Source organism: Dendropsophus ebraccatus, chromosome 2, assembly GCF_027789765.1.
Source record: "Dendropsophus ebraccatus isolate aDenEbr1 chromosome 2, aDenEbr1.pat, whole genome shotgun sequence".
In the NCBI taxonomy this organism is placed as follows: domain Eukaryota; kingdom Metazoa; phylum Chordata; class Amphibia; order Anura; family Hylidae; genus Dendropsophus; species Dendropsophus ebraccatus.
Window position 1 is genome coordinate 95,013,007 of NC_091455.1, and position 25,778 is coordinate 95,038,784.

At 40.6% G+C, this 25,778-nt stretch overlaps 1 protein-coding gene across 1 annotated transcript in view; it reads left to right on the forward strand.

Annotated features, from left to right (window-relative positions):
* The first annotated feature begins 1,535 nt into the window (after positions 1 to 1,535).
* NEDD9 (neural precursor cell expressed, developmentally down-regulated 9) overlaps positions 1,536 to 25,778 on the forward strand; it is a 29,560-nt gene continuing 5,317 nt past the window's right edge. Inside the window, exons 1-4 of the mRNA XM_069958014.1 lie at positions 1,536 to 1,667; positions 16,160 to 16,576; positions 24,888 to 24,986; positions 25,600 to 25,689. Of these exons, the coding sequence (XP_069814115.1) occupies positions 1,656 to 1,667; positions 16,160 to 16,576; positions 24,888 to 24,986; positions 25,600 to 25,689 (618 nt within the window). The 5' untranslated portion in view covers positions 1,536 to 1,655. The remainder of the gene's footprint in view (positions 1,668 to 16,159; positions 16,577 to 24,887; positions 24,987 to 25,599; positions 25,690 to 25,778) is intronic.

A 25,778-nucleotide genomic window follows, 5' to 3' on the forward strand; every position in this document is an offset into this window, starting at 1 on the left:
TACTTTTGCTCAGTGGGAACGGGGCCTAAACAGAAGATGTGCGGCCAATAACAATGAACAATAATGGACACACGAATGATACAGCTCCTTGATCTTGCTGATCGTTTGCACTCGTTTGCGTTCGAGGACAGTCAAAGATGTCTACACTGGTAATCAGCATGTGTGTTATCTGGTTCTGCTATTATTTTGGTTGTGATGGAGCAAATCAATGGTGGTAGTGTGAACATAACCTAATACTACAGCATGCTACATTGGTCTGTCAGGAAAGGAGATAAGCTAACAGAACTACACTGGTGCCTTGGATCACTCTTAAACCAAAGCAAATGTTCACATAAGAAATCACTGAAATGCAGACAATTGGTTCCACACCCCAAAAGTAATGATTTTTTATTCTGTAGAACATGTAGAACAGATGAAACAAACAATACAAAACAGCTGAATATGTGATATTACATTACTGTACAGTATAGCAATGAGGATGTGGAGTATAATGTACAGTAAGGGCATAAACCTGAAAACACAGCAGCAGTTTATAGATACAGGATGGAGCTGCAGATCCCCATAATGCAGTAGTGTAGTACAACAGGCTTGAATAGAGAAGCAGGGCTGCTGTCAGAGCTCTGTGTGGTCACATGACAGCAATGGGGAAGGGGTGTGTGTTCAGTATGGACCAATCAGGAAATAAGATTCACAGAGCTGTGCAGGAGGACAGTGACAGAAGCTTTACAGCATACATCTCTATACAGCAGTGTGAATGGCTGAGTGTGAGTGCAGGCAGATTATAGCAGCAATGTGTATAGCTGAGTGTAAGTGCAGGTATATTATAGCAAGAATTGAGAGGATGGGAAACACAAGGACTGACAGAGATTGCAGGGAGCATAAAGTAGAGAGGAAGTGGATGTGCCATAATTTGAGGGAGACTTTCTGAATCAGGGTACAGAGCTGTAGATCCCGCTATGCAGACCATGCCCTTTCCCCGCCCTCCCAGTACTGGGAGCTCTTAAACCAAATTACAATACAAAAAACTGTGAACTCTTCTTGCAAAATTCTCTTAAACCAAGGTACCACTGTAATTGGAGATTGGACAAAACAGTAAGTATACTCTGACTACAGTGTGGTGCACTACTACTACTCCCTCATGTTGGGGCACTGTGCTGACACTCTGGGGTCTGGGCAGTATGACAGCTGCTGGACTGTGAAGTTCCAAGGAACAAAAACACGAGGTAGAGAGAAGTATGGCTGAGGGGGAAACGGCCAGACATTCCTTTGTCCCCCACTCAGCCCTCCTCCAACATAGCCAAATATTTTTTTCCCTTAACGTGGAGAGCAGGTCACAGGAAGCCATTTTGTCAGCGCATAAGAATGTGTCTGCCGTGTAGTGTGAGCACCGCTGTGTATATACAGCTATGCCCTGATATAGAAATCTCCTCACATCACCACAACGTGAGAGAAGGGGAGATTCTCCTCAGAGAGGAGCCCCGCCTCCTCCAATCAGGAGACAGGATGCTAATGAGCCCTACACTCGGCATTGTGCAACCCAAACAGAGCTCTCACATAGCAGCGCCGCGTCCGGGTGACTCGTGGCTCCCGCTCTCCGCCCGGCACTGCTCACCAATGTGGACGGCATAACTGCGGAGACGAGATCATCTGCAGACATGAAGTATAAGGTGAGATGGCCGCCTGCCGCGCTGTGCCTCTGTATCTGGGATCTTTTGGTAGAACAGAGTGTGGAGCAAGTTGGATAAACTTCAGTGGTGTCCATTACATTAGTGCAGCCCTGCTTATGCTGGTATCTGTGGGAAACTACAACTCCCAGCATGCCTGGACGCTCGCAGGCTGTGGTAGTTTTGTAACAGCTGGAGAACCGCAGTGCAGCAGAGAGTGGTGGATTGTGTGAGGAGCCTCCCAGTATGTGAATGAGGACTTACAGGCCGGCTGTATAATGAGGCTGTATGGCAGAGGTTAACCCCCAGGCTGCTGACACTCCAGCACACTGCAACTAGTATGCCGGAGTGCTGGCAAGCCTGCTACTACTCATCTCTGATGTCACCCTGGCCTGGAGACTCTTACTTTATATTCACTCAATTCCAGGCTGGGTTACTTTCTGTTTACTATTGTCCTTAGATGGTTTATTTATTATGTCCTTCAGTACTTTGTTACCTTGTATCTGATGTTTCCATAACTATTTTATTAGAAGTAATAAGAATAGTTTCAGGCATGGGCTCCACACAGTAGCAGATGTCCATATGTGTGCGGTTCTGTCTATATGTGTAGCCCCAGCCTTAGACCATTGGGCTGATGTTGATCATAGGGATATAAATTCACTTTGTGATATACCGTCATTATGCCTTAATGATAGGTTAGAATGAAGTGACTTGTAAACTTTGCACGTCTATGTCTAGCAGCGAGCGGCTACTGTGCTGGCTCATTGAACATAATGGCTGGTCATCTTTTGTAAATGGTCAATGCACTGTGAATTTTTTGCATTGTTGTGCACAGTTACCTCATTTATGGCATACTTGTTTATTCTAAGGTGATCATGTGGTGATGGAGAAATCTTCAGATTACTATTGAATGTAGAATAGTTTCTCAACCTGTAAAAACTACAACTCCCACCAACCTGACAGGATCGGAACCCCTGACTAAGGGCCCTATTCCACCGGACGATTATCGTTCAGATTATCGTTAAATCGTTCGAATCTAAACGATAATCGTTCGGTTGAAATGCAGTAACGATTAACGACCGAACGAGAAATCGTTGATCGCTTTATAAGACCTGGACCTATTTTTATCGTTGCTCGTTCGCAAAACGTTCGCAAATCGTTCGCATTGAATAAGGGCCCTATTCCACCGGACGATTATCGTTCAGATTATCGTTAAATCGTTCGAATCTAAACGATAATCGTTCGGTTGAAATGCAGTAACGATTAACGACCGAACGAGAAATCGTTGATCGCTTTATAAGACCTGGACCTATTTTTATCGTTGCTCGTTCGCAAAACGTTCGCAAATCGTTCGCATTGAATAAGACATCGTTCGGTCGTTCGCAATAGATACGAACGCAATAGCGAAGAAATACGGAAGAAGAAACGATCGCAATTACGATCATAAGTAACGATTATCGTTCCATGGAAATGAGTGAACGTTTTCAGGTCTTTCGCAATAGCGGTCGTTTGAGATCGTTAATCGTTAACGATTATGCTAACGATAATCGTCCGGTGGAATAGGGCCCTATGACATCGTTCGGTCGTTCGCAATAGATACGAACGCAATAGCGAATAAATACGGAAGAAGAAACGATCGCAATTATGATCATAAGTAACGATTATCGTTCCATGGAAATGAGTGAACGTTTTCAGGTCTTTCGCAATAGCGGTCGTTTGAGATCGTTAATCGTTAACGATTATGCTAACGATAATCGTCCGGTGGAATAGGGCCCTAAGGGCCCTATTCCACGGGACGATTATCGTTTGGATAATCGTTAACGATTAACGATCTCAAACGACCGCTATTGCGAAAGACCTGAAAACGTTCACTCATTTCCATGGAACGATAATCGTTACTTATGATCGTAATTGCGATCGTTTCTCTTCGCTATTTATTCGCTATTGCGTTCGTATCTATTGAGAACGACCGAACGATGTCTTATTCAATGCGAACGATTTGCGAACGAGCAACGATAAAAATAGGTCCAGGTCTTATTAAAAGATCAACGATTTCTCGTTCGGTCGTTAATCGTTAACTGCATTTCAACCGAACGATTATCGTTCAGATTCGAACGATTTAACGATAATCTGAACGATAATCGTCCCGTGGAATAGGGCCCTTAGTGTAGAATACCCATTAAAGGCTGTCAGTTGAATTGGTTATCATTACAATTTGATCACTGTGTGACAGAAGTATGTTTTCTAGTTATCTAAGATTGGCTATCATGCAGACTTTGGCTATGCTAAATTAATATTGCAACTTTTCATTTCTAAATGTGGTCCCATTGCAGCCCTCTAGTTATGGTCTTTGTTGGTAGAAATCCAAACCTGCTGTATTTCAATGTGACGACATTTGCTTTCATTACTTGCCAATAACAGTGTTACATTGCCATCTTTTATGCAGCTACAGTTGTCATGTAGCCTTTACCTTAAAAGATGCCCATATACCATGAAAACCGATGCCATGATACCTCTGCCAGACAGCTCTGGCAGCAGTTTTTCTCATCAAAAACAGAAGGGTTGGGCATTTGGAATACATCATCAGTCTGGGGGAGTTTGAAGTCACCCTGCTGAAATCCAACTCTTTACTCTAGAATTGAGTCTATTCCTTTAAATTTCCATTGGTCTTTGATGGCGAGAATAGTGCAATCTACTCCACTGTTCTTTGCTGCAAAAATAGAAAGACTCAAAATTACCATCAGTTATGGATCAGTTACGGTCAACAGAGCGTAAGGTGACGTCTGTCCTTAAAATGTCAGTTTATATTAGCAGGTTTTTGACAGATCAATCTGTAGATCCTTTTTATGGCACTGAAGAATATGTTTATTTTAATGTGTGTGCCTGGTTTTTCTTCTTACAGAAGTGTTTGAGGCCTGGTGAAGTAAAGATGCCATTTTGTCATCTTTTTTCTAATCCTTACTGATAATTACCAAAAGACATACTGCAGACATTTACATGTATATATGTAAGTTTTGTCACCATGTAAGTATGTCACAATGTGATGGGTGCAAAGGTGTGAATGGCCAAAGGTCAGCATCTACAAGCTGAAGCAGGCTGAGAAGGTGAGGGATTCCTGTTTCAGCATGCGTAGCTGTCCCTACCTCATCTACATGACAGTGCGTCTACTGTAAGGCCCAGAACAAGCTCTTTGTCATTCCTTCTGGACATGTTATCGGCACTGGAATAAAAGACTGCTTGACAAGACCGAGCAGAACAATGTGCTACTTCTTATTCTTAAGGGTGTATTCAGGAGACCTTCAGGGAGCAGCATTGATTCTGCTACTCCCATTCATCTAGCTGGAGGGCTTGTTATACTGTATGTACTCATAGCCAACTAAAACTAGCACTCTCCCATGGAATTTCACATCTTATTGTGCCTCTACAAGCTAGATGACTAATATACTCCTGGCAAGGGTTTTTTATGTGATCCATAAGCAGAGATATTGCATCAGTGTATGGGTTTATTTTGTTATGACATATATTTAGGGTTGCATATACTATGGAGACAAGTAATAAAGGGCTGTATACTTTCAGGCAAGGGCTACTTGCATTACGTTTGATTTGAATGCACTGACATGTCAGTACTGGTCACATCAGAGACGAGTTCGCTACTTTTGCCTTCATGGCAATATTACTTAATCTCTTAACAGTATGGAGGTCTGTCTTGACCTGTTTCTAAAGGCCCTATTCCACCAACAGATCTGACGACAGATTATCTGCCAAAGCTTTGAAGCCAAACCCAGGAACAGACTATAAACAGAGAACAGGTCATAAAGGAAAGACTGGATTTCTCCTCTTTTCAAATCCACTCCTGGGTTTGGCTTCAAATCTTTGGCAGATAATCTGTCGTCAGATCTGTTGGTGTAATAGGGCCTTTAGGATTTCAGCTTTGATTGAAACGTTGACGTGCGCCTAAGCTTTGTCGCATCAGCTCTGTGAATGGTGTCAAATCAGAATGTGGGGGTTTTCCACTAATCTGATTTCTACAGAGGTAGCAAAAATCCCCCTGAGAAGGAAACCTAATCTACCTCGTTCTGTGGATTAGTCTATTGCCCTAAGCTCTATTTATTTTATGCAGATAGTGTACAGGACTAGAAAACAGATCTGCATCCACACTTACATAATACATCAGCACCATTTGGTCAACCCTCTGAGCAAGCTTACTGCAGTGATTCTCATGAGTCATTTATACTATTGCAAAACCTCCCTCAGGCCACAGCCTAGTGTACTATTACACCAACAGATCTGACGAAAGATTATCTGCCGAAGATTTGAAGCCAAACCCAGGAACAGACTATAAACAGAGAACAGGTCATAAAGGAAAGACTGGATTTCTCCTCTTTTCAAATCCACTCCTGGGTTTGGCTTCAAATCTTTGGCAGATAATCTGTCGTCAGATCTGTTGGTGTAATAGTACCTTAAGATTTGAAGCCAAAGCCAGGAATGGATTTGAAAAGAGAAAAAAATCTCAGGCTTTCCTTGATGACTTGATCTCTGTTTATAGTCTGTTTCTGGCTTTGGCTTCAAATCTTTGGCAGATAATCTTTCTGTGTAAATGGACCCTAAAATAGAGAGTGGTAGGATCAATTTAACATGAGCATAATATTGGATTGGAGCATATGCTGTTCTTGGCCCTACTGTGTGGGTCTGATCACCTCAACCAACAGCATCATTGTGGTCTGGATGTACAGAAATTATCCCATATATAGCACTATTGTGAATATTGGGAAAGGTACACATAGCAAAAATGCTACAGATATTTGCAGCAGATTATTTTCTGTATGGAAACTTTTATGTCCGTTTCTTCTGTGGCTCTTCACTGTAAGGGTATATTCATATAACATAATGGCAAAATACAGCAGTAATTTGAAGATAAATTATGGCCTAAATTAAAAAAAATCTAATGGTCTCCATTGAAGTTATTGGGGAAATGGCCATCAGTCCACACACAGTATACATTAACAGCCGTAATTGAGTACGACCCATCGACATCATCGTTGATGGTGGTAATCAATTATAGCCATTATTCTACATAGTGTGTGCACTACTGGACAATTTCCCACTGACTTCATTGAAGCCCAATATTATATCAAAAGACCTTTCATTCATGCTTTTATTTTAGGTTTATTTTTTGTTTGTTTTTACGTTTAACTTTACGTGGCTGTGGGTGAACATAGCCTTTAGTGTCTTTACTTTGGAGCTACTTTCAAGAGTAAAAAACTCCGCATGAAGCACTATTTACAGTTTGGGTATACAATGCGCAGTAGAAAGAATTAAAAAGCAGGGTTAAAAGTTGTTTTATATTTAAGGGTACATGGGCCGATTATTGGCGGCCTGGCCGTACTATTAATTAGGCCTTGTAATGCCTCTGCAAGCAATTGTAGATCTTGCAGCTCAGTCCTCGCTGTTTCTACCAGAAATCTGCCTTGATCTTGGTATCGTGATTAATGATGATTATATGTGTTTATTAAAAGTATAGCATTAAAATGATCACGGTTATCGTCAAAGCGCTGTTAATTTACTCAGCTCATATAATTGTTTACCTACAACATGTGAAATAAACTGTGGCAGCTGACTTCCTTCCCAGTGCCCCTGTCCTGGCCATTACTGATTCGCAGCAATTTGCCATTCATGTAGTAACAAAAGGCAATCTTCCCTGTTAGTTTAGGACAGACCATTGTATCCAGACATGTGAGATGACTAGATTAGATTAGAGTAGTAAATAATGCTCTGCCAGGAGTCGTCTTCATGTCCTACATTATATTGGCCTCCAGCCTTCTTATTGGGATTTACAAGAATGCCTCTTATTAATTAGTAACCTCAGTCAGGTCAGTCCGCTTCAGTGGTAGTAACTCACAAAATCTATAACAAAGTAGCAACATGGGAACTTTTACAGGAGAGATTCACAGGAATAGCAGTAGAGGGACAGTAATTACCCAGGCAACACAAGACTCTGTGTATTTTGCTATGCACAGAGGAAAAGGGAACAGCATGTGCTTTGTAGGCTTAGAGTTGCTTACCCCTCACATTCCTGATTCCTGTGGTTGTTAAATGTCTGGTAACTTTGTAAATAGAGCTGTGAAAAAAAAACCCTCTAAAGGCCATCCTTTGGACAAACTGACTTCTAATGAAAACCATGACGTAGCTTTCCATTTTTGGCACACCTAATCCCGAAATAGAGGTAAGTTATGGGAATTATGACTTCATTTTTAAACTGCATATATTCATGTGATAGACAAAAGACTTCATGTTTATTTAACATCAGAAAGCAAGCCTGTATATTCCTCACGTTCTGCATTCTTTCTTCACTGGAAAGCAACAAGAAGATACTAAAAAGCAGCAGCTTAGAAGCCAAGTCTTAACTGTGTATATGTGTATAAAGCCCTGGGGTGAGATCTCTTGCAGTCTTTTATCTCTCATTCTCTCTCTCCCTCTCATCCTCTCTCTCTTTGGGTAGTATTCTATAGGCTGATAAGGGCCTGATAATAACTGTAAACAAGCGCCGATCTTCTAGATCGGCGCTCATTTACTGGGCCTATTACACGGCCCGATTATCATTTAACAAGGGCTGCAGGGACATCGTTACAGTGTCCTTGCAGCCCTTGCTTTTACTTTATACATTACCTGTCCAGGCTGCAGGGTTCCTCTTGCGGTCTTCTTCTCGGGTCCAGCTTCAGAGCGGCCTGTCAGCTGAGACAATCACTGGGACCCGGGGAGAAGACCGCAAGAGGAACCCTGCAGCCTGGATAGTTAATTTAAATCATCAGTCACCGGGTGTGCACCGCTATTTCACGTAGCGATGCGTGGTCAGCGCCCAACAATAATAGGTTCAAACCTATATCAACAATCAGCCGATTGTTGTCATCAGCTGATCGTTGTATTTATTACACAGAGCGATAATCGGCCAAATTCGTCCGATTATGGTTCCGTGTAATAGTACCTTTACTCTCCTCTCTCTCTCTCTCTTCCTCATTCCTCTCCATAGACTTGTATTGCTTGTAATCAGATCCTTTAGCTGCTACAAGTGGGAACCCATAAACACAAAAGTCATTGCTAAGCTGATGACAGTTTAGCAACAAGGGTGAAGAGGGAAGATGCTGGAAAGCTGGAGATGGGAACTTTTTATGTCTGATAGGATATATTACAAAGTTTTTACATTCACGTGTTCTGTTGATCTATGGAAACTTTGTTGAAACAACAGTGCTTATTTAATTATTGGCAACACTTTACTTTCTTTCAACACTGAGTGTGTCATTCATTCCTTCGTATCTGGATGTATACTTTCATTTGAGAAGCACAAACAGTTCTGCAAATATTTTCCTACAGATTTCTAACAGGGGACATATTCATTGACATCTACTGAATGGAGTGACCTTGTGATGGCCTACTATTTTTCAAAATTTTGACATCCACTGTTCACTGCTAAATAAATACAGAGATCCAATGACTTTGTGAGAGAAGAGAAAGAATTGGTCATGCTCATGCATGCTGTAATCAAATTAAAGGTCTTTTAGCAAGAAGTGTCCTATTCACTGCAAGTCTGTTTGCGGTTGCATGAATTTCAAAGGTATAATGGGTGCTGAAAGATGCAAGACGTACTGTGAATTTAGAAGGTCTGAGTGAAGGCACTGGAGGCTGCCACAGGGAAGCTTTAGGATTAGCTGGAAAAGCATTAGAACTCCTTGACCATGGATGAAAGAATTTAATATATGTATATCAACATATGTAGACAGTACGCAACCTCTAAGGAGATTTCATTCTTCAGTTTTATGCAGATAGAACTAACCAGAAAAGAAGGGTGGGGTGTTTCATGGTGCTAACCATTGTTTAGGAGAGTATAGGGATGACAGGAAGTTCCATTTCATCTCAGTGTTGCCATTTATAATTAGAGAGGATGTCTGTCTGATGTTGGCTTGAATGAAACAGGTGCAGGCTCTCTCGCTCAGTAGCATTACTATGTCTTTTTTTTCATCATTAATAGCCGCTTGCTTTATTAACACAGTGTTCTCACTCCTGTTCCACTAGCCTTTGGCATTATCACTCTTTATTCTAAGTACATAATAACACACCTTCCCAGCACCAGGAGTCATGAACCTACGATTTCACACAAGTCTATGTGTTAATGTTTGTGTTTTTACTTGGTGTGGCATCTTTTAGTCACGGTGAGATCATTACACTCTGTCATAATGCTTGTACTTCATGCTTTTTTTAGGCTTGTGCTGTCATGGCTTTGAACGGTTTTATTGAGTGAACATAAACATACTCCTATACACATATATATTTTTATTAACCTGTCAAATCCTGTTGTGGATATTTCCTAATACTAACAGTTTCATGTTAAGCCCTCAGGGTATATCCTTCCGTAGAGATTTCCAGAATCATATTGTAGGAGTCTTAAAAGGAATCTGTCAGCTGCCATTCAGGGTTCAAACTGCTGACACTGTTAGATAGCTGTTAGGTCAAAGAGACACATGATCTCTTTCATTATATCAGTATTTGTTTCCATAATGTATAAATATGCTTTTATTCTCCAGTACAAAGTGTTAAAAGATTCTTTCACAATCTGATGTGCTGCAGGCTCTGATACCTTCTCTGTCTTATTAGTCAGTGTCAGATCAGGGGCTTGGGAATGCCTTTTTGACTATTTGCACTGAAGAATACAAATTTTTTTTCTACATCCTGGAAGCACAGCTGTATATATGAAAGGTACCATGTCTCCTTTACCTAACATCTTTCTGACAGTGTCAGCAGTTTGGAATCTAAATTTCAGCTGACCATTTCCCTTTAGGCCACTTTCACACATACTGCATCTCAGCAGATTTCACGCTGCTACTTCCGCAGCGGAATCCGCTGCGATGCTCTGTCCTGTCATTTCCTGTCATTTAATTTGGTAAAATGAAAATGTAGCCCCTGCCCTCTTAACCCACCACTGTTGGGCTAATGCAATACCTGCTCACAGCTCTCTAGCCTGCTTCTCCGGCTCCCTGGTGTCCCGCTCATCCAATCAGCGTGTTGTCCCGACACAGTCACTGGCTGAGTGGGACAGCAATGACTGAGGAGACAGAATGCGGGCAAGTAATGTATTCGCATGTTAGCCCAGCAGATGCTGAGTTAAGTAAGCCATGGCTAACAGTACACAGTATTGCAGCAGAACTCACACTATGACATCCGAGTTCACACTACGTATATTTCAGTCAGTATTGTGGTCCTCATATTGCAACCAAAACCAGGAGTGGATTAAAAACACAGGATCTGTTCACACAATGTTGAAATTGTTGAAAACGGCCATTATTTCAATATAACAGCTGTTGTTATAAAATAACAGCAAATATTTGCCATTATATGGCGGCCATCCACTCAATTTCAACATTGTGTGAACAGATCCTTTCTGTGTTTTTAATCCACTCCTGGTTTTGGTTGCAATATGAGGACCACAATACTGACTGAAATATACGTAGTGTGAACCCAGCCTAAAAGTGTAAGTGTCATTTCAGGTGACTTTATATATGTATATGAGAAGCAGCACTATATCTGGTAATTCTATTACTAGTTTATGGCATTTTTTTTTACCCCCTGTTACCACCCTGAAAACTCAATATCCCCAAGTTTAGCTGCAGTTTAGATGCAGATACAGGATCCTGCAATCCTACCTCACTGTAGCAAACCTTAGAAATTCCCAGACCAGCACTGAGCAGTCCAGCTTTTTCTGTGGCCACAAAGTTGCACATTGCACATGCTGTTTGTCTCCTCTTTCCGCTTACTCATCCCCTTGGCCACTCCCTCCTCCATAGACTATAATGGGCAGTGCAAATCCATCTTTACTCTGCTTCTTTGTGAACTAGATGGCTGCTTCTTGATAGCGAACAGATATGAATTGAAAAGGGGAAGTTGGAAAACAGCCTTTTGAGCACAGAAGTAAGCTCTTTAGCCTAATAGAATCTATTACAGAGTGTCTTATATTTCCCTTTACTATTGCGTTCTGCAAAGTTTGAGATGGCAGGTACACTTTGTGCAATGTTGAAGAAGTAGCCTGGTTTAGAAAACTAGTTTTTATTTATTGTAAAAACATATTAAGAGTTAGTATAGGATATTGGCTAAAATAAATAAAAAATGTTTTACTCACCTTTACCATCCCAGCGGTGGCCGGTCCCACATAAACCATCAAGGCAAATGAAACTAGTAAACCTGCTCTTATGTATCAGTCAGGTGTATAAGACACCTAAGGCTGAATTATATCAGTAACAATAAGAAGCATTTGCATTGGAATTTATCATGAGGTTGCATTGACGTCATGGTTTTACTTTTATCAGCCATGTAAAAAGGAAATAAGTGAAAGTGCATTTCTCCTCAGAAAAGCTTTTCATAACTTCCCCCTGGCTGGAAATGGGTTTCTACATCTTTAGGTCTCTGTTATACCAACGCTTTCTGCAAATCAGAAGAATAAAAAATGATACAATATAAATAATAAATGCTTAAGCAACAAGTATGTATTTGGCATGTGGAATCCAACAAGGAAAATCCACAGCAAATCTGCAACAGAATGAGCATGCTGTGCTGGAAAATCATTGGCTTTCTCATATTTTAACATGGAGACGTGGATGAGATGTGTAAGATCTTTCCACATGTCTGCTACTGTTATCCAACGTAGATTTTACCTGCACAAGTCCACAGCGTTCCTGCCATGTATGCATAACAAGTTTTCCAGATACTGGCAAAAATTCTGTTCTGGAATCTCCTAACAATCCACATCCCATTAATTTTACCTGAAAATGCACATTAGTTTCCACATCAGCTTTAAGGTCAGTTATTAAGGTGGACTCCACATAGAAAACCAGAGTGGATTGCTCCATGAAATATTTCCCATGAAAATGAATTGCTTGTAAGTAGGTTTCACACGGATGTAACCAGCATGAATCCCAATTTATTCTGCTTACATTTTAGAGGCTTAACAGCTGGAGATTTTTGATCAATTGTTCATCTGATTGATCACAGACTTTGGTTCAATGAAGAAGGGAATACGACTTCTTTTGTCAATCTTTTTAATGCCAGAATAAGTCAGTATTTGTATTGGGTATCATTGTTTCATTGTAATATTATATTGATACATATATTGACCCATAATTCAGTTCCACTTAGTGAGACGTGACCATTTGCATCTTTACTGGGTGTAGTGATTATAGACAGACTTATTTTATGATTTTTATGACTGTTCAAGGTGATTTAGATAAAGCACCTTTCTTTTTCATAAGTGAAATATTAACCAAGTTTTATTGTTAAGCCTTTAAAACACTAAATCCAATGTATTGGACATTGCACTGGCTTAATGAACTGTATTAATGTCCTTCATTTTAGTATTGGAACACTACTGGTCATTCAGTCATAAATTAAACTACCAGAAAAACGCCAAAGTCTTCATACAAAAGTGTTCTGCTTACTCATAATTTACCCATGGGCAAGTGGTTCTATATACATCAGACACAAGTTGTTAGCCTTTTTTTTTCCTTTTTTTTAGTATCATTCCACTTTAAATAATTTTAGGCTCATAAAGGACTTTTTATGTTTGTGTTTGCTCTCAGCCGCACAAACTTTCAGACTTACTAGTAAGTATCAATAGACCATCCACCTTCTGGCTAATACTTTTGGAAATATTTATTTAGACTATGTTACATGACTGAAGTAAAGTCACTATCACATGTTAATAATTAGGTCAAAATTTAGCATCAGTATTTGTAAAACTCCAAAACACTTATAGTTTTTCTCTGTTTCACTCCAGTTTTCGGACTACAAATGCTGATACAAAATTCTGACCCTAATACTACTGTGTGAAAGTGGCCTGAATAGCAATCTTTGTTCTAACATCTATTCTAACATTGATGTAATTAGCATGTCAGTCATGGCTGGCTTGTATCATCATTATCTTCCTGGGCCTTATCAGAACATGTACATAAGCCTCATAAAACATGCAAAGAATATTTGAAACTTTTCTTTTTTACTTTTTGCAAGCAGAAGCATTTGTTGTACAGTTTAGTTTACTAAAGGTGTAACATTGAATAGCCAGTACCTAATAATAGTAACAGAAGTCACTCGAGATAACTTAATGGATTACAGGTATTTTCCATGGAGACTAGGTTGTTGCCATAAGGAACATATGTGCTGCATGTACTCTACTGGTAGTTAAGATACCATTGGAAAGGAGTTGTTAGGCCGGGTTTACATATGTCCGGCGGTGCGGCGGCGTTTCCCTCCGGCGCAGGAGAAAAGCGCCGGAGGGAAACGCATCTTTGAACTGATCGTTCAAAATGTGCGGCGGTGAACTAGTGGCCGCCGCATCGCCGGACCGTCGGTGCGTTAGGACGCATCTTGCAGCGTCCTGGCGGACCGCCGCTCCGGTGATGCGGCGCCGCACCAATTCAATCGAATAGAGCGCCGGATGCCTCGCCGGGCAGGACGCATGCCGTTCGGCTCTGGCATCCGGCGTTCAGGCAAATAGTAGCACAAAATAAACATATATCTCCCCCTGTGTGCTCTCCCCCTCCCCTATAGTCCCCCCTTGGTCCCCCAGTAGTATATCACCCCCCCCTGTTTCTCCTCCAGTAGTATATAGCCCCCCTGTTGCCCCCCCCAGTAATATTTAGCTTCCCTGTGTGCTCTCCCCCAATTAGTATACAGCATTGCTGTGTGCTCTCCCCCAATAGTATATAGCCCCCCATGTGCGCTCTCCCCCTCCCATATAGCCCCCCCTGTGCGCTCTTCCCCTCCCATATAGCCCCCCTGTGAGCTCCCCCAATTAGTATATAGCCCCCGTGCGCTCCCCCGCAAATCCCATTGAAAATGACAGGAAAACATACTGGGGAAAAAAATGTCAACTGATGAGCGCAACTTGTGACAACTGATGGGAACTGATGACAACTGATGGGAACTGATGACAACTGATGGTTTTTAATGAAAAGACGGATAGAAAAACTGATCACAACTGATGCATTTTTGGCATCAGTTGTGGTCAGTTTTTAGGCAAAAAACGCAACTGATGCCAACTTATATATGTAAACCCAGCCTTACTCAGTTTTTTCCTGATATTACTGCCAACAAGTTATTGCATCTCCCAGCAGTAAATAAAATAATAATCGAATGAATGGACTGATACATTTTGGCATACCCATAATGCACTTGCTTACGTCAGTACTATTGTATGCCGATTGGCACCAGTCTCTCTCTATCATTTGATCAGGTCTAATAGGTACTGCATCCATCCTTTATTATTGTGTTATTATAAGACTGTCACAAGACTAAAGAAAGATTACTCCCTTATTCTGCTTTTTTGATCTTGCCCTTACTTGGAGAAGTAGCTGAAACATAATTCTCCAGTCTTAAGTATTAGGACATTCCTAAGGATCACGTTGGTTCTCTCGGTGAAGGATTTATTAAATTTGCTGCTGCCATTATAAAAGAGGGGGGTTAATCACACTGATAATATAGATGAGACCTAAATTGTGCAGTTATATATTACATTCATGATAGCTTATGAAGCTAGGAGAACTAGAAAGGGATTTTATCTACCGTTGAGGTCCCATAATTGTTTGTTAAAAAGAATATAAATGTATGTAAAAAACCTTAAGGTAAAAAAAAGTAAAATATTGGTGCGTGTTTAAAATTGACCACATAAACTTGTATGAAGGAGACTTATATGCAATTAAACATCATCTCGGATCTTGTGGTAAAACCAGCAAAATTGTGCAGCTGTTTAACAATCTACTAGTTTACTATCAGGTGAATTGCTTGCAGCAGTGTTAGTTCATGATAACAATAGACAATCCTGAATATTCAGTGTGAGAAAACACTCAGCACTGACTATCACCAGGCTCTGCATTGTAAATCAGGTAAATGGATAAGTAGCAACATGTTTTTTCACATGGGAATTAGCTAACATGTTTGGGTTTGGCTGCAGAATCTAAATAAATCTGATGTGAAGATAAAATTATATGGAGGCTGAAAGTACATATCACAAATTTATTGGAAGATGTGCGAAGTGGAGGTAGATATGTCTGCGGATGTCAGGTTTAAGGCTTTGTTCACATATAATAGATATGATACAAATCCTCTATATTAACAAACTAGGCTAGGTTTACACTTGTTATGTGAACTACGTTTGGAGTATATATCAGCAGCCCCACAAAAGTACAGTTCGAGCTCAGAAATGGACAAAACGTAGTGTCTAGTAGATTGTTTCTTCTATTCAATTTAATGGGCACAGGTTGTCTACCTAGAGGCATACATTAACACAAAATTATGCCAGTGTGCCAATATGTTTCCTGAATGTAGTTTACAATTAACTGTGAACTTACTGTTAAATTAATGTCACTAACTGTACATCCAATGTATACTGTTCTTATTTGTTTGCTTTTCCTTTGCTATTACTCTAATTATAACCTAAATCTTTTGTCTTTTGTGTTTAGAATCTCATGGCGAGAGCTTTGTATGATAATGTTCCAGAATGTGCAGAAGAATTGTCTTTCCGGAAAGGGGATATCTTAACAGTAATTGAGCAGAATACTGGAGGTTTAGAAGGATGGTGGCTCTGCTCATTGCATGGTCGCCAAGGTATTGCACCAGGAAATAGACTGAAGCTTCTCATTGGCCCGGTGTCAGACGCTTCTAAACATGACATTCCAAAGCAAGAAGCATCACCTCAGTCCTGCTACCAGCATCAAATTTATCAAGTGCCACAAAGCTCTTTGCTGGATTCTGTCTACCAGGTTCCTCCATCCCACCATAGTCCCAGCATGTTTAAGGCTTACAGAAACCATGACTTAGAAGATCTAAAGCAAGCTCCACAGTTTGTGGAAAATATAGAAGGTTCTCCAGGTGCTAAGGTAAGTTGGTGTTTATCTTTTATCTTTTTGTTACCTTTTTGTGGTTTTTGAAAAGTTTAAAATTTGCCTGTAAAATTTTGCCAAATCTGCAAATTCTCAAACTAAACTGAAATCTGCGCCATCAAATCTGCTGTGGATCCTGTACGTGTGAACGCACCCTAAAGTGTAAAAAAAAAAAAAAAAGTAAAGCACAATAAAAAAGAGCAGTTTTACATTTGTGAAGGTTTGTTATCCCAGACATTTCTTTTAAAGGAAACCCATCACTATGTTTCCTGCAGCATAAGACAGGCTCCCTTAGGTCCGCAAAATCTACGGGTGTGTGAATGCAGCCTAAGAGTTATAACTTCAACTCGGGACAGGGTTGATTAAGGGTGTGTTCACACTACAGAATCCGCGCGGATAGTTTCCGGTGGATTCCGTCGCTAGTACCCGCTCACGGCTGCGCGCCTTTCCTCCGGCTCCATAGACACCATTCTTGATATGTCAATTCTTTTGGCGGAATGCGGAATCCGCCTGTGCATAGAATGGTGTCTATGGGACGAGCAGAGAGGGGCGCGGGTACTAGCAACAAAATCCGCCAGAATTTATCTGCACGGATTCCGTAGTGGGAACCCACCCTGACAGTTATCTCCCTATTTGCATATAGAGAACTTTGTCAACCAAAACAGAAAGACCACTTTAATGACAACCTTGTTACAACTCTGATTCTTTGAAACAGCCCAGTTATTCAGAGTGAACTGTAGATCATTGATAAGAGAGCCAGTCATGCTGCCTGTGGTTCGGGTAGCATGAAAATAGTGATATATTCCCTTTAATATAAGAGCTGCTACAGTGACCAACTGCTTGTCACGGGTAAAGCTCCAGAGAACCCCAGACCGCAGATTTTTTAGTGAATGACTATGGCTATATAATTCCTTTATAGCGGTTCATACAGGGAAAATTTAAAGCATAGTGCTCAAGTACAGTATAATGCAGATTGGGAGCATTAATGTTGTCCTTTTGATTTACCAGTTAGTAGAAATGTGAGAAACCTTGAACATCACCAGTGTGTTTAACAGCTTTTCAGCAAATAGGGAATACAGTGATTAGCAGATACCCATCTGTGTCATAGTATTCTTTAGCGCCAGACTTTACAGACTTGTCGTCAATATGTTTTCCTCATTCGCAAGCAGACACAGGCAGGACAGTGAGGGAAATGCTTGGCTGCCATTGCAGTTTAGCATCTGAGAGCCAGCTCATATTGGCAGAGAGGTCAGACATTTTCCTCTCCACATTTAATGCTGCTGATCATAGACCTCTGTAATACTTCTTGTGGGACTTGTACACCAGCCGACATTTTTTTTTACTTGCTCTAATGCATATTTGGAAAACCGAGGCTCACATGTGGAATTTCTGTTTCATAACACTTGGAGAAGCTTCTCTTGATTTTGATCAAAGCCAGGTGCAGGATTATTATTCTAACAGCGTACAATACCAAAAGACAGAAGAGTTATAAAGCTGGTCCCTTCATTTACTGGTACCTTGCTTACTCACACACCTTGTTTCCTTTATATGCCTCTCTGTTAATGGTGTGAATGCAGCTGGGATCACTTTACATGACAGCGGGCCAGTTTCGGAATAATCAGCCACATAGCACACCACTATAAGACTTGCACAGTGTGGCACAACTGCTGCTACGTTCCAATATATGCCTTATTCCCCTAAATATCCACCATGGTGACTCCCAGGTGTGGGTTTTGGTCCATTCCAGAATAAATGTATAAAACTTTATTCAAGTAATTGATACATGTCCAATGTAAGGTCCTACTTGGTGTCTTAACAGCCTTCCCTATATGAGTTAGGCACTGTCTGGCAGTCAGGCACTGACACTTGATAAAGAGGCCGGACCGGTCTCGAAACGGGTGTGTCACTGGCATAATTCTTTTAATAAATTTTATGATATTTTATATTATTACTTCTTGGACCTGCTCCTGTTTTACCCATCTTGGAGTGGAGGAGGATACTGACAGAGTATGGCTACAGCATGGACTCCTATGCGCAGAATGAGCGAAGATTTAAACAAATACATGAGAAATCTTCTCATCTCCTCCTGCTCTATACTATGCTGCATGCAGACCAGACTACATGTTCAGTGTGAGAGGTTCACTTTAAGTGGCTTGCAAGTAAATGATAATACACTTTTTTTTCTTTTTGCATTCTCTGGTAGTAGGCAAAACTGAGCAATTACATAGTGTTAATTCCAGATAAATCCCTGCTTAGTGAACAGGGGATTAGGCTCTACATTACACGGACCTTGAGATTTATTCTGTGAACTTGTTAAGTTCAGAGAAAGTCGATATATAACACTCATCCATCTGTTCCAATGGAATGCAATAAAGAACTGATGAAAACCACCAACAAACCACATTGTGACCTTGAACTACTCCCTTGCAGTCTAGCCTGGAACCGCTTGAAAGTGGTGGCTGTCAGTTCACACCCAGCTTTTATTAGGTTGATTGAAAGCTAAGCACCGCTTCTAGGAAGCATTTGTCTAAGGGTACAAACCCACACACCGTATACACAGCAGATACGCAACAAATACGCAGCAAATACGCAGCAGATTTGTTGGTACAGATTTGATGCTGTATTCAGTTATTTAGATATAATCTGCTGCGTATTTGCTGCGTGTTTGCTGCGTATTTGCTGCGTATCGCAGCAGTAAATACGCTGCTTATACGGTGTGTGGGTTTATACCCTAAATCCTGAAACCTACAGAACACAATCTTTTTAGATAGTGGCACTTTCTGTTGCCATACATTGGACTGGAGAACCAACTACAGAAAACTTCTATCATGTGAGTGGATTATTATGTAGTGAGTTCCCATTTTCCCACTGCAATAGAAAGGGATAGGTGGGGTGAGAACAGCTACATCAGAGCCCTTGAATAGAGCTCCTTATAGTTATTTCTCACTCCCAGTTGGCTATGTGGTCGTATATGGTTTTGGTGTATTTTGGATAAGTCCGGAGATAAACTACAGTTTACGTTACATTTAAGTAGTATTCCATTAAAAAATATCTTTTCATATATTGCTGCCCATGAGGATAACATAACAAACAGCGTATTCTTACCACTCCACGCCCTGCCAATGTCCTCCTACATCATCTTCAGGTCCCTGGCTGAGCGATCTCATCCCCACTTTCAAGACAGGAAGCAGCAGAATACCCCTCTAAAATGAAATGGCTCAGAACATGTTCAGGTTTAGAAATGTTTGTTGCCTGGTATAAAGGTAATTTGGTTGTGTTTCTTAGAATAGTGACACACTGTCACTTGGGATCTTATGACAATGTTTTTTTGCTTCTTAGAATCCCTGCTTAGAAACGTTTGAAGACGCGTATCATAAGACATAGTTACTCAGCAGTGATCTATATAGGGGAAGTGTTATCTGGACTCCACTGTTCTTATAACCAGTGTGTCACGAAATAGTCCAAAGGTCTGAGTGATAAAAGCAGTGACTGCACAGTTTTGTACTTTCTTAGCCAATGAAGGCCATGCCAAGAGTCCATTCCTGTGATGTAATATTGCGGCAGTATACAGTGTGGCAATACGTTTGCTTTCTAAACTGCGCACATTGTAATTCCAAGGGCATCCACAGACCTTGTGCAGCCCTTTAACATTGTAACTGTTCATTCAGCCCTTTTACTGTAGCTATTTTAACATAACATGGTCTTCACATATCCCAATATTACAGTGAAGAGCAAGGATAAAACTAATAAAAGGGGTTTTGGCCAGTCAGGCGTCAGCTGTTGTTTCTGATTGACTGTCCTATACAGAACTGTTCTCTTAAGGGTTTATAGACTTGGTCATTGCAAATGTGTCCTTAATATTGAAAGTTCTTGCCCCGTTCAAAAAGCATAGTGATCAGCTGGTGAAAGATGGAATTGAAAGGCTGCAAGTATGGTGAGCACGTGACACATCTTTTCAACATGTGCCAATAAGCTTGTATGGCCTGTCTGCCCATGTAAAAGACGACCTAAGATGCCCGTTCACCTCTTGGCTGAACATTTGTGTCGTGAATGGGGGAAGGGAGTAGACTGTCAGAAAGGGCAGAGCTAGACAGTTGAAATCCAGCATGCTTGCCCTTCTCTCCCCCAACATCATGTGTGGGGGAGAGTCAGAATACCCTCATACATATTACAGAGTAGGCCATTTCCATGCAAATCAGCCAAGTTTTGCTAAAGTTTATAGGGATTTACAGTGATTTCCTAATAAAGCAGATTAAGTGGAGGATTGCAATTCTCCCCCATTGTCTCCATAGCTGCCCACCAGCAGACAAAGGATGTTCTACAACAGTATGCAGTCCATTTATGGCCCTATTACAGAAGTGGCTGCGGTGAGCAGGGAACATGCAGGAGGACAAATATAAACGTAATTATTTTCTATTTAAAAGGCAAGTACTGCGCTAACATTGTCTGTGCAGCTCTCATGTATGATTATCGAGCCACGTAATAGGCTTAGTAAGCAATCGCCAATCTAGCAGATCAGCGCTTGCTTATAGTGCAATGGCCCTTAATGCAGTGACCTTTAGTAATAGCTATTTCTTTAAGCTAATTCCTAATATAATGCGCTAATATTGAAAGATTTACAGGCGTGGTCTATATTGATGTCATGCTTGCTTTTGGTGGATGCTTGATCTCCCAGGAGCTGCTTTTATTCATAAGGCTGTTGCTATGTGTGCAAACAGATTGAATCATTACTACAGCCAGAGCTGTTGCTTTTTTTAGTCCCAATGTCTGAGTGAGCCGGGTTCGCTAACATGATTCAGATTTTTGGCCACACAAGAGTAAAATCCACCCTCAGAGAAAACACAGCTAGTGGGATACTGATGTAAACACCATTTGCTGCAGCCATTTGGGTTGAACCACAGCAAAATAAACATGGTGTTGGGTCAATGTAATAATCTGAGACAATTATACATAGAACAATCTTCTTATTTTACTGTAGATGTAAAATAAACTCTGTATTACCTGTATGTAATTTTTTTTTCTCTTGGATTTTGCTAAACCAGGGTTCTGGTGACACTGTACAATGTCTGGATTAGCTGCAGAGCTTGTGGCATTTTCAGCACTTTCTACCTGTTTCCAAGGGATTGTATGGCATGTCTCAATGGGCTTTGAACCATTGGTGCTCCTCAAGGGTTAATTAGATAGTCGTGTAAAGATAGGCTTTGTTCTGTTCAGTCTTGACTGTTTGTACAGCCAGAACACCTGCTGTTTGCCCAGACCCATACACTTCATTTTCACCTAGGGCAGCCCCAGCTATGTGCAGTCAGTAAAGCTTTTGTTACTCATAAAACGCTTCTCAGAATCTTATTTACCTGTTTGTTTTAGTGCAGGATATATGGATCCTGTTTAAATGCAGCTCTGTCTCTTATTTGTTTGAAGTACTGCCAGGGACCTAATAGAACAATGGAGAGCACAATAAATCAGTGGTCTCTTTAGGTTGCTTTTACACAGAATACCCCATCTTTCTGGGAGCTAATGTTTTCTGCACATTTGTATCAAGGTGACATATATTATCGTAACTAGACTGGCTGCAGTCACTTGCGCTACCTTGTAAAGTGCTATGTATAACCGGTCACTACTAGATTATATACTTGACTATGGCTGTAAAGTTTAAATGTGGCAGAGATAGTACCAGAAAACCAGGGCATATAAAATAAAAGCCAAGGCTGTTGAAATCATTTCTTGCCAATAAAGGCCTGCGGCCAGCATTGATAGAATTCTGGGGGGACACCTGTCACTGCCTGTAAGAAATGACAGCAGATATTTAAGGCCAGAGGTCGGCTTCTAGTCCTCTGATCTCAGTCTGGTTTACAGGCCCTCACCTCGCTTTTCTCATGTCTAGTAACGGAGAGAAATGATTTATTTCACTATTTTTTTTTATTTTTTTTCTCTGACAAAATCCTGTATTGTTCTTTTACTTGCCCCTCCATGAGAAAATCGTCCTCTTAATGGAAGGACCAGGAACTGAAAAGTGAGCAACAGGAAGTATAGTAACCTCGGAGCGCAGAGGAAATTTCACAGTACACTGCCTTACTTCAGTGTGGCCTCTTACTGTAAGGGAGGGTTTGATCTTCGCTTCTCTATTCTTTTACTGCTCATGACTCTTGAAACTTTGTTTTTGATTTTTCACTATGGAGGCACTGTGTAGGTCTTGTGAAGAAAGGGTGGGTGTGCAAACAGTGGGAGGACAAGTATTCATTTCCAGCAGTGGAAAAGTCATTGTGAAAAATGACACGTTTTTACATTGAAGCTGGATGACATTTTATGTTTACAAATAATAATATATAGCAAATCATAATGCAGGTTTAAGAACAGATTCCATGGAGACTGGGAGAGACTGATAGTGATTGGAAGAAATATTCTGTATTTAGGAATGAAATATTGCCTTAACCACTGCACATAAAGGGAACTTGCTTATTTGCTTATGCTAGGAACACACGTTGCAGGTATGCTGCAGAAAATCATATCTGCAACATGTGTCCCTAGCCTAAAAAGTGTCTTTTTTCCCCTCCCAAAAAAGGCTTTCCCAAGCCCCGGATGTGCTGAGGGATGTAACATTTCTCGCTCACACTCCCATCTGTACTTCTGCTTGATTGGCAGTCAGAGGGAAGCTGAGCCCTGACTGTCAGTCACTCAGTAATAGGGATGGAGCGTGAAGGCATTTCAGCCCTCAGCACTTTAGTGGTTTGGCAATGCCTCTTTGATATTTTGCACAGGATAGTTACATTATTTTTCTTTGCTGTATGGGAGCACAAGTGGGTATATGAAAGGCGCCTTGTGTCTCCTTGATCATGCATTGTCAGCAGTTGGGAATGTGACTTGCCACCAACAGGTTCTCTTTAAGTATGTTGGTGTAATGGCAATATCAGGCCAGGGTTTACAAATAGTATTGTGGTCATTTTAGTTAGTATTTTTAAACAACACCAAAGGACAAACAACACAGTGGAAAATTATAGTGGAAGGATTTGCACATTTTTTTTCTCCCTTCTGGACCCACTTATGGGTTTGGTCTTAAAATACTGACCAAAATGAGGATCAAATGTCGACCAAACAGGTACAATAAAGCGGCAACATTAGAATGTGTTAAAGGATCTGTATAAAGCCTTTATCCCTATCTTAACAGACATACGTCTGTGTTGCAATGTTTTTTTGTCTGGTCTGCTGTTCTTAAGATGGAAATCATAGTGTGTAAAGCCAAGCCAACGTCCCTAAAGTCTGCTAGTTACCATTCGTCTGATGAAGACACTGATACCCATTATCTGATCCATATAGTTTAGTTTGTATCACGGTTCACAGAAACCAGAATGTTGTGCAGCCGGGTACATGCAACCACCTACATCCCACGAAGGGGATACAGCGCGTTTGGGTTAAGGCATACAATATAAGCAATCTCTCCAGCTGCTTCTTAGATTACACAAACAAGTCAAAGAATGATATGAATGGAATTCACTGTTGTTTTCCAGCAAATAACTGTACAATTCAGTGGTTACTGGTGGCTTATAGCTCATTATCATGTGGGTCAGGGGGGCATTCCTATGGACTGCATACAAAAGATGAAGAAGAATGGAAATATTTTCTTTCCCTGGAATGTCCCTGGGTATTCTCTAATGGATGAGCAGTTTACAATAAAATATGCTCCATTCTAGAGACAGTATTGTAAGCCCACACGGAAGTCTGCACTAGACACGTGAAGAAATGTCTGATTGTGGATTACTGGGATTTACTTTTCACATATTCATTATGCAATATACTTATAAATCTAAAAATAATCCTGAATCTATTATACCGTAACTGCTGTCCTTGACATCAGATATTTATTCTTTTTTGCTGAGAACTGCAGAAAAAACTTTTGACCATGCTCCGCTGCCAACCAAACAAAACACACTAGCACCAGTTTGTGCTGTATACTGAGCATAACCTAGCAGTAATTTGACCTAGTGTTTTTCCTATATAAAAATATAGCTCACTGTGTTACTTTTAATGTAGCTATTAATCTATTGACATTTCTAACAACCTTCTCAGCAATGATAATTGCAGCAATGTGCCTGGTGCATTAATTGTAATGGCATGTCATTTCTCACTGGCTTAGGATACTGAATCCATATTCTGGTAAACCTATAATGATTCACAGACATAATGATATCCAGTTCATGCTGCATTCGTGCGTCAGTGCTGCTTTACCTGGAACAGTGACATTACATGGTATAAAACTGCAAAGGATGCTTAAAGGGAACTTTTTAAAACTTTACTCTGTATTTTCACTTTACAGGTCGTAACACCAATAAGGATGGGACAAGGATACGGTTATGAATCTTCACCAAAGTGGCAGGCCAATGTCTATGATACCCCTCCTGCTCGGCCTCAAGGGGTATGTAAAGTAATAGAAGAAAAGGCAAACTTAAATGTAAAATATGTACAGCGTAGAACGATAGGTAAAAAATATTGCTTGGAGTGACTGTCTTGGGCTCTCTCCACACTGCACTAGTACTGCCACCTTACCCCACATTTGCTGGGAAAGCACCTGGGCCCAGATTATCCTAAGCATATCCTTAGACCAAATTACCTAACAGATACCAAAAGTCATTTTAGACTTTATTTGGGTGTAATACATTTGAGTGTGCTGTATGGGCTATTGGAGTGTGCTAAGCTCTTCTGTACTCATTATGTAGTTAAAAAAAAAAAGTGTATTGTGTGGTGTCCTTTAACTATAAAGCTTAATTATTATCTATGTCCCTAAGTGACACAGGTGATGGGTATATGTCAGTTTCCCACTGATGTGCACCTCAGATACAATGAGACTTGTAAAAAGAACCTTAGCAGTGTTATAGTAAACATAGTAAGCCACACGCTTTTGCACAGTAAGTTTCCAGTTATTTTTAGTGAATTGCTTCTATTACCTGGTAATTCCGCCAAATAGATTTTCTATATAATACACCACTTAGAATTTTCATGTTAATGCTGTTAATCTCATTTTATTTTAGGTATATGATGTTCCACCAGCTCCTAAAAATAACATGTACTCAAGTCCAGCTAGAGAACAAGGAATTTATGATGTTCCTCCTTCCCAAGGGGTAAGTGCTGATGCCTCTTTCATGAGCTCAGCTATATTTTAGCTTTCCATTATTAGCGCTTATAAGCACATCTACATCCACTTAATGCA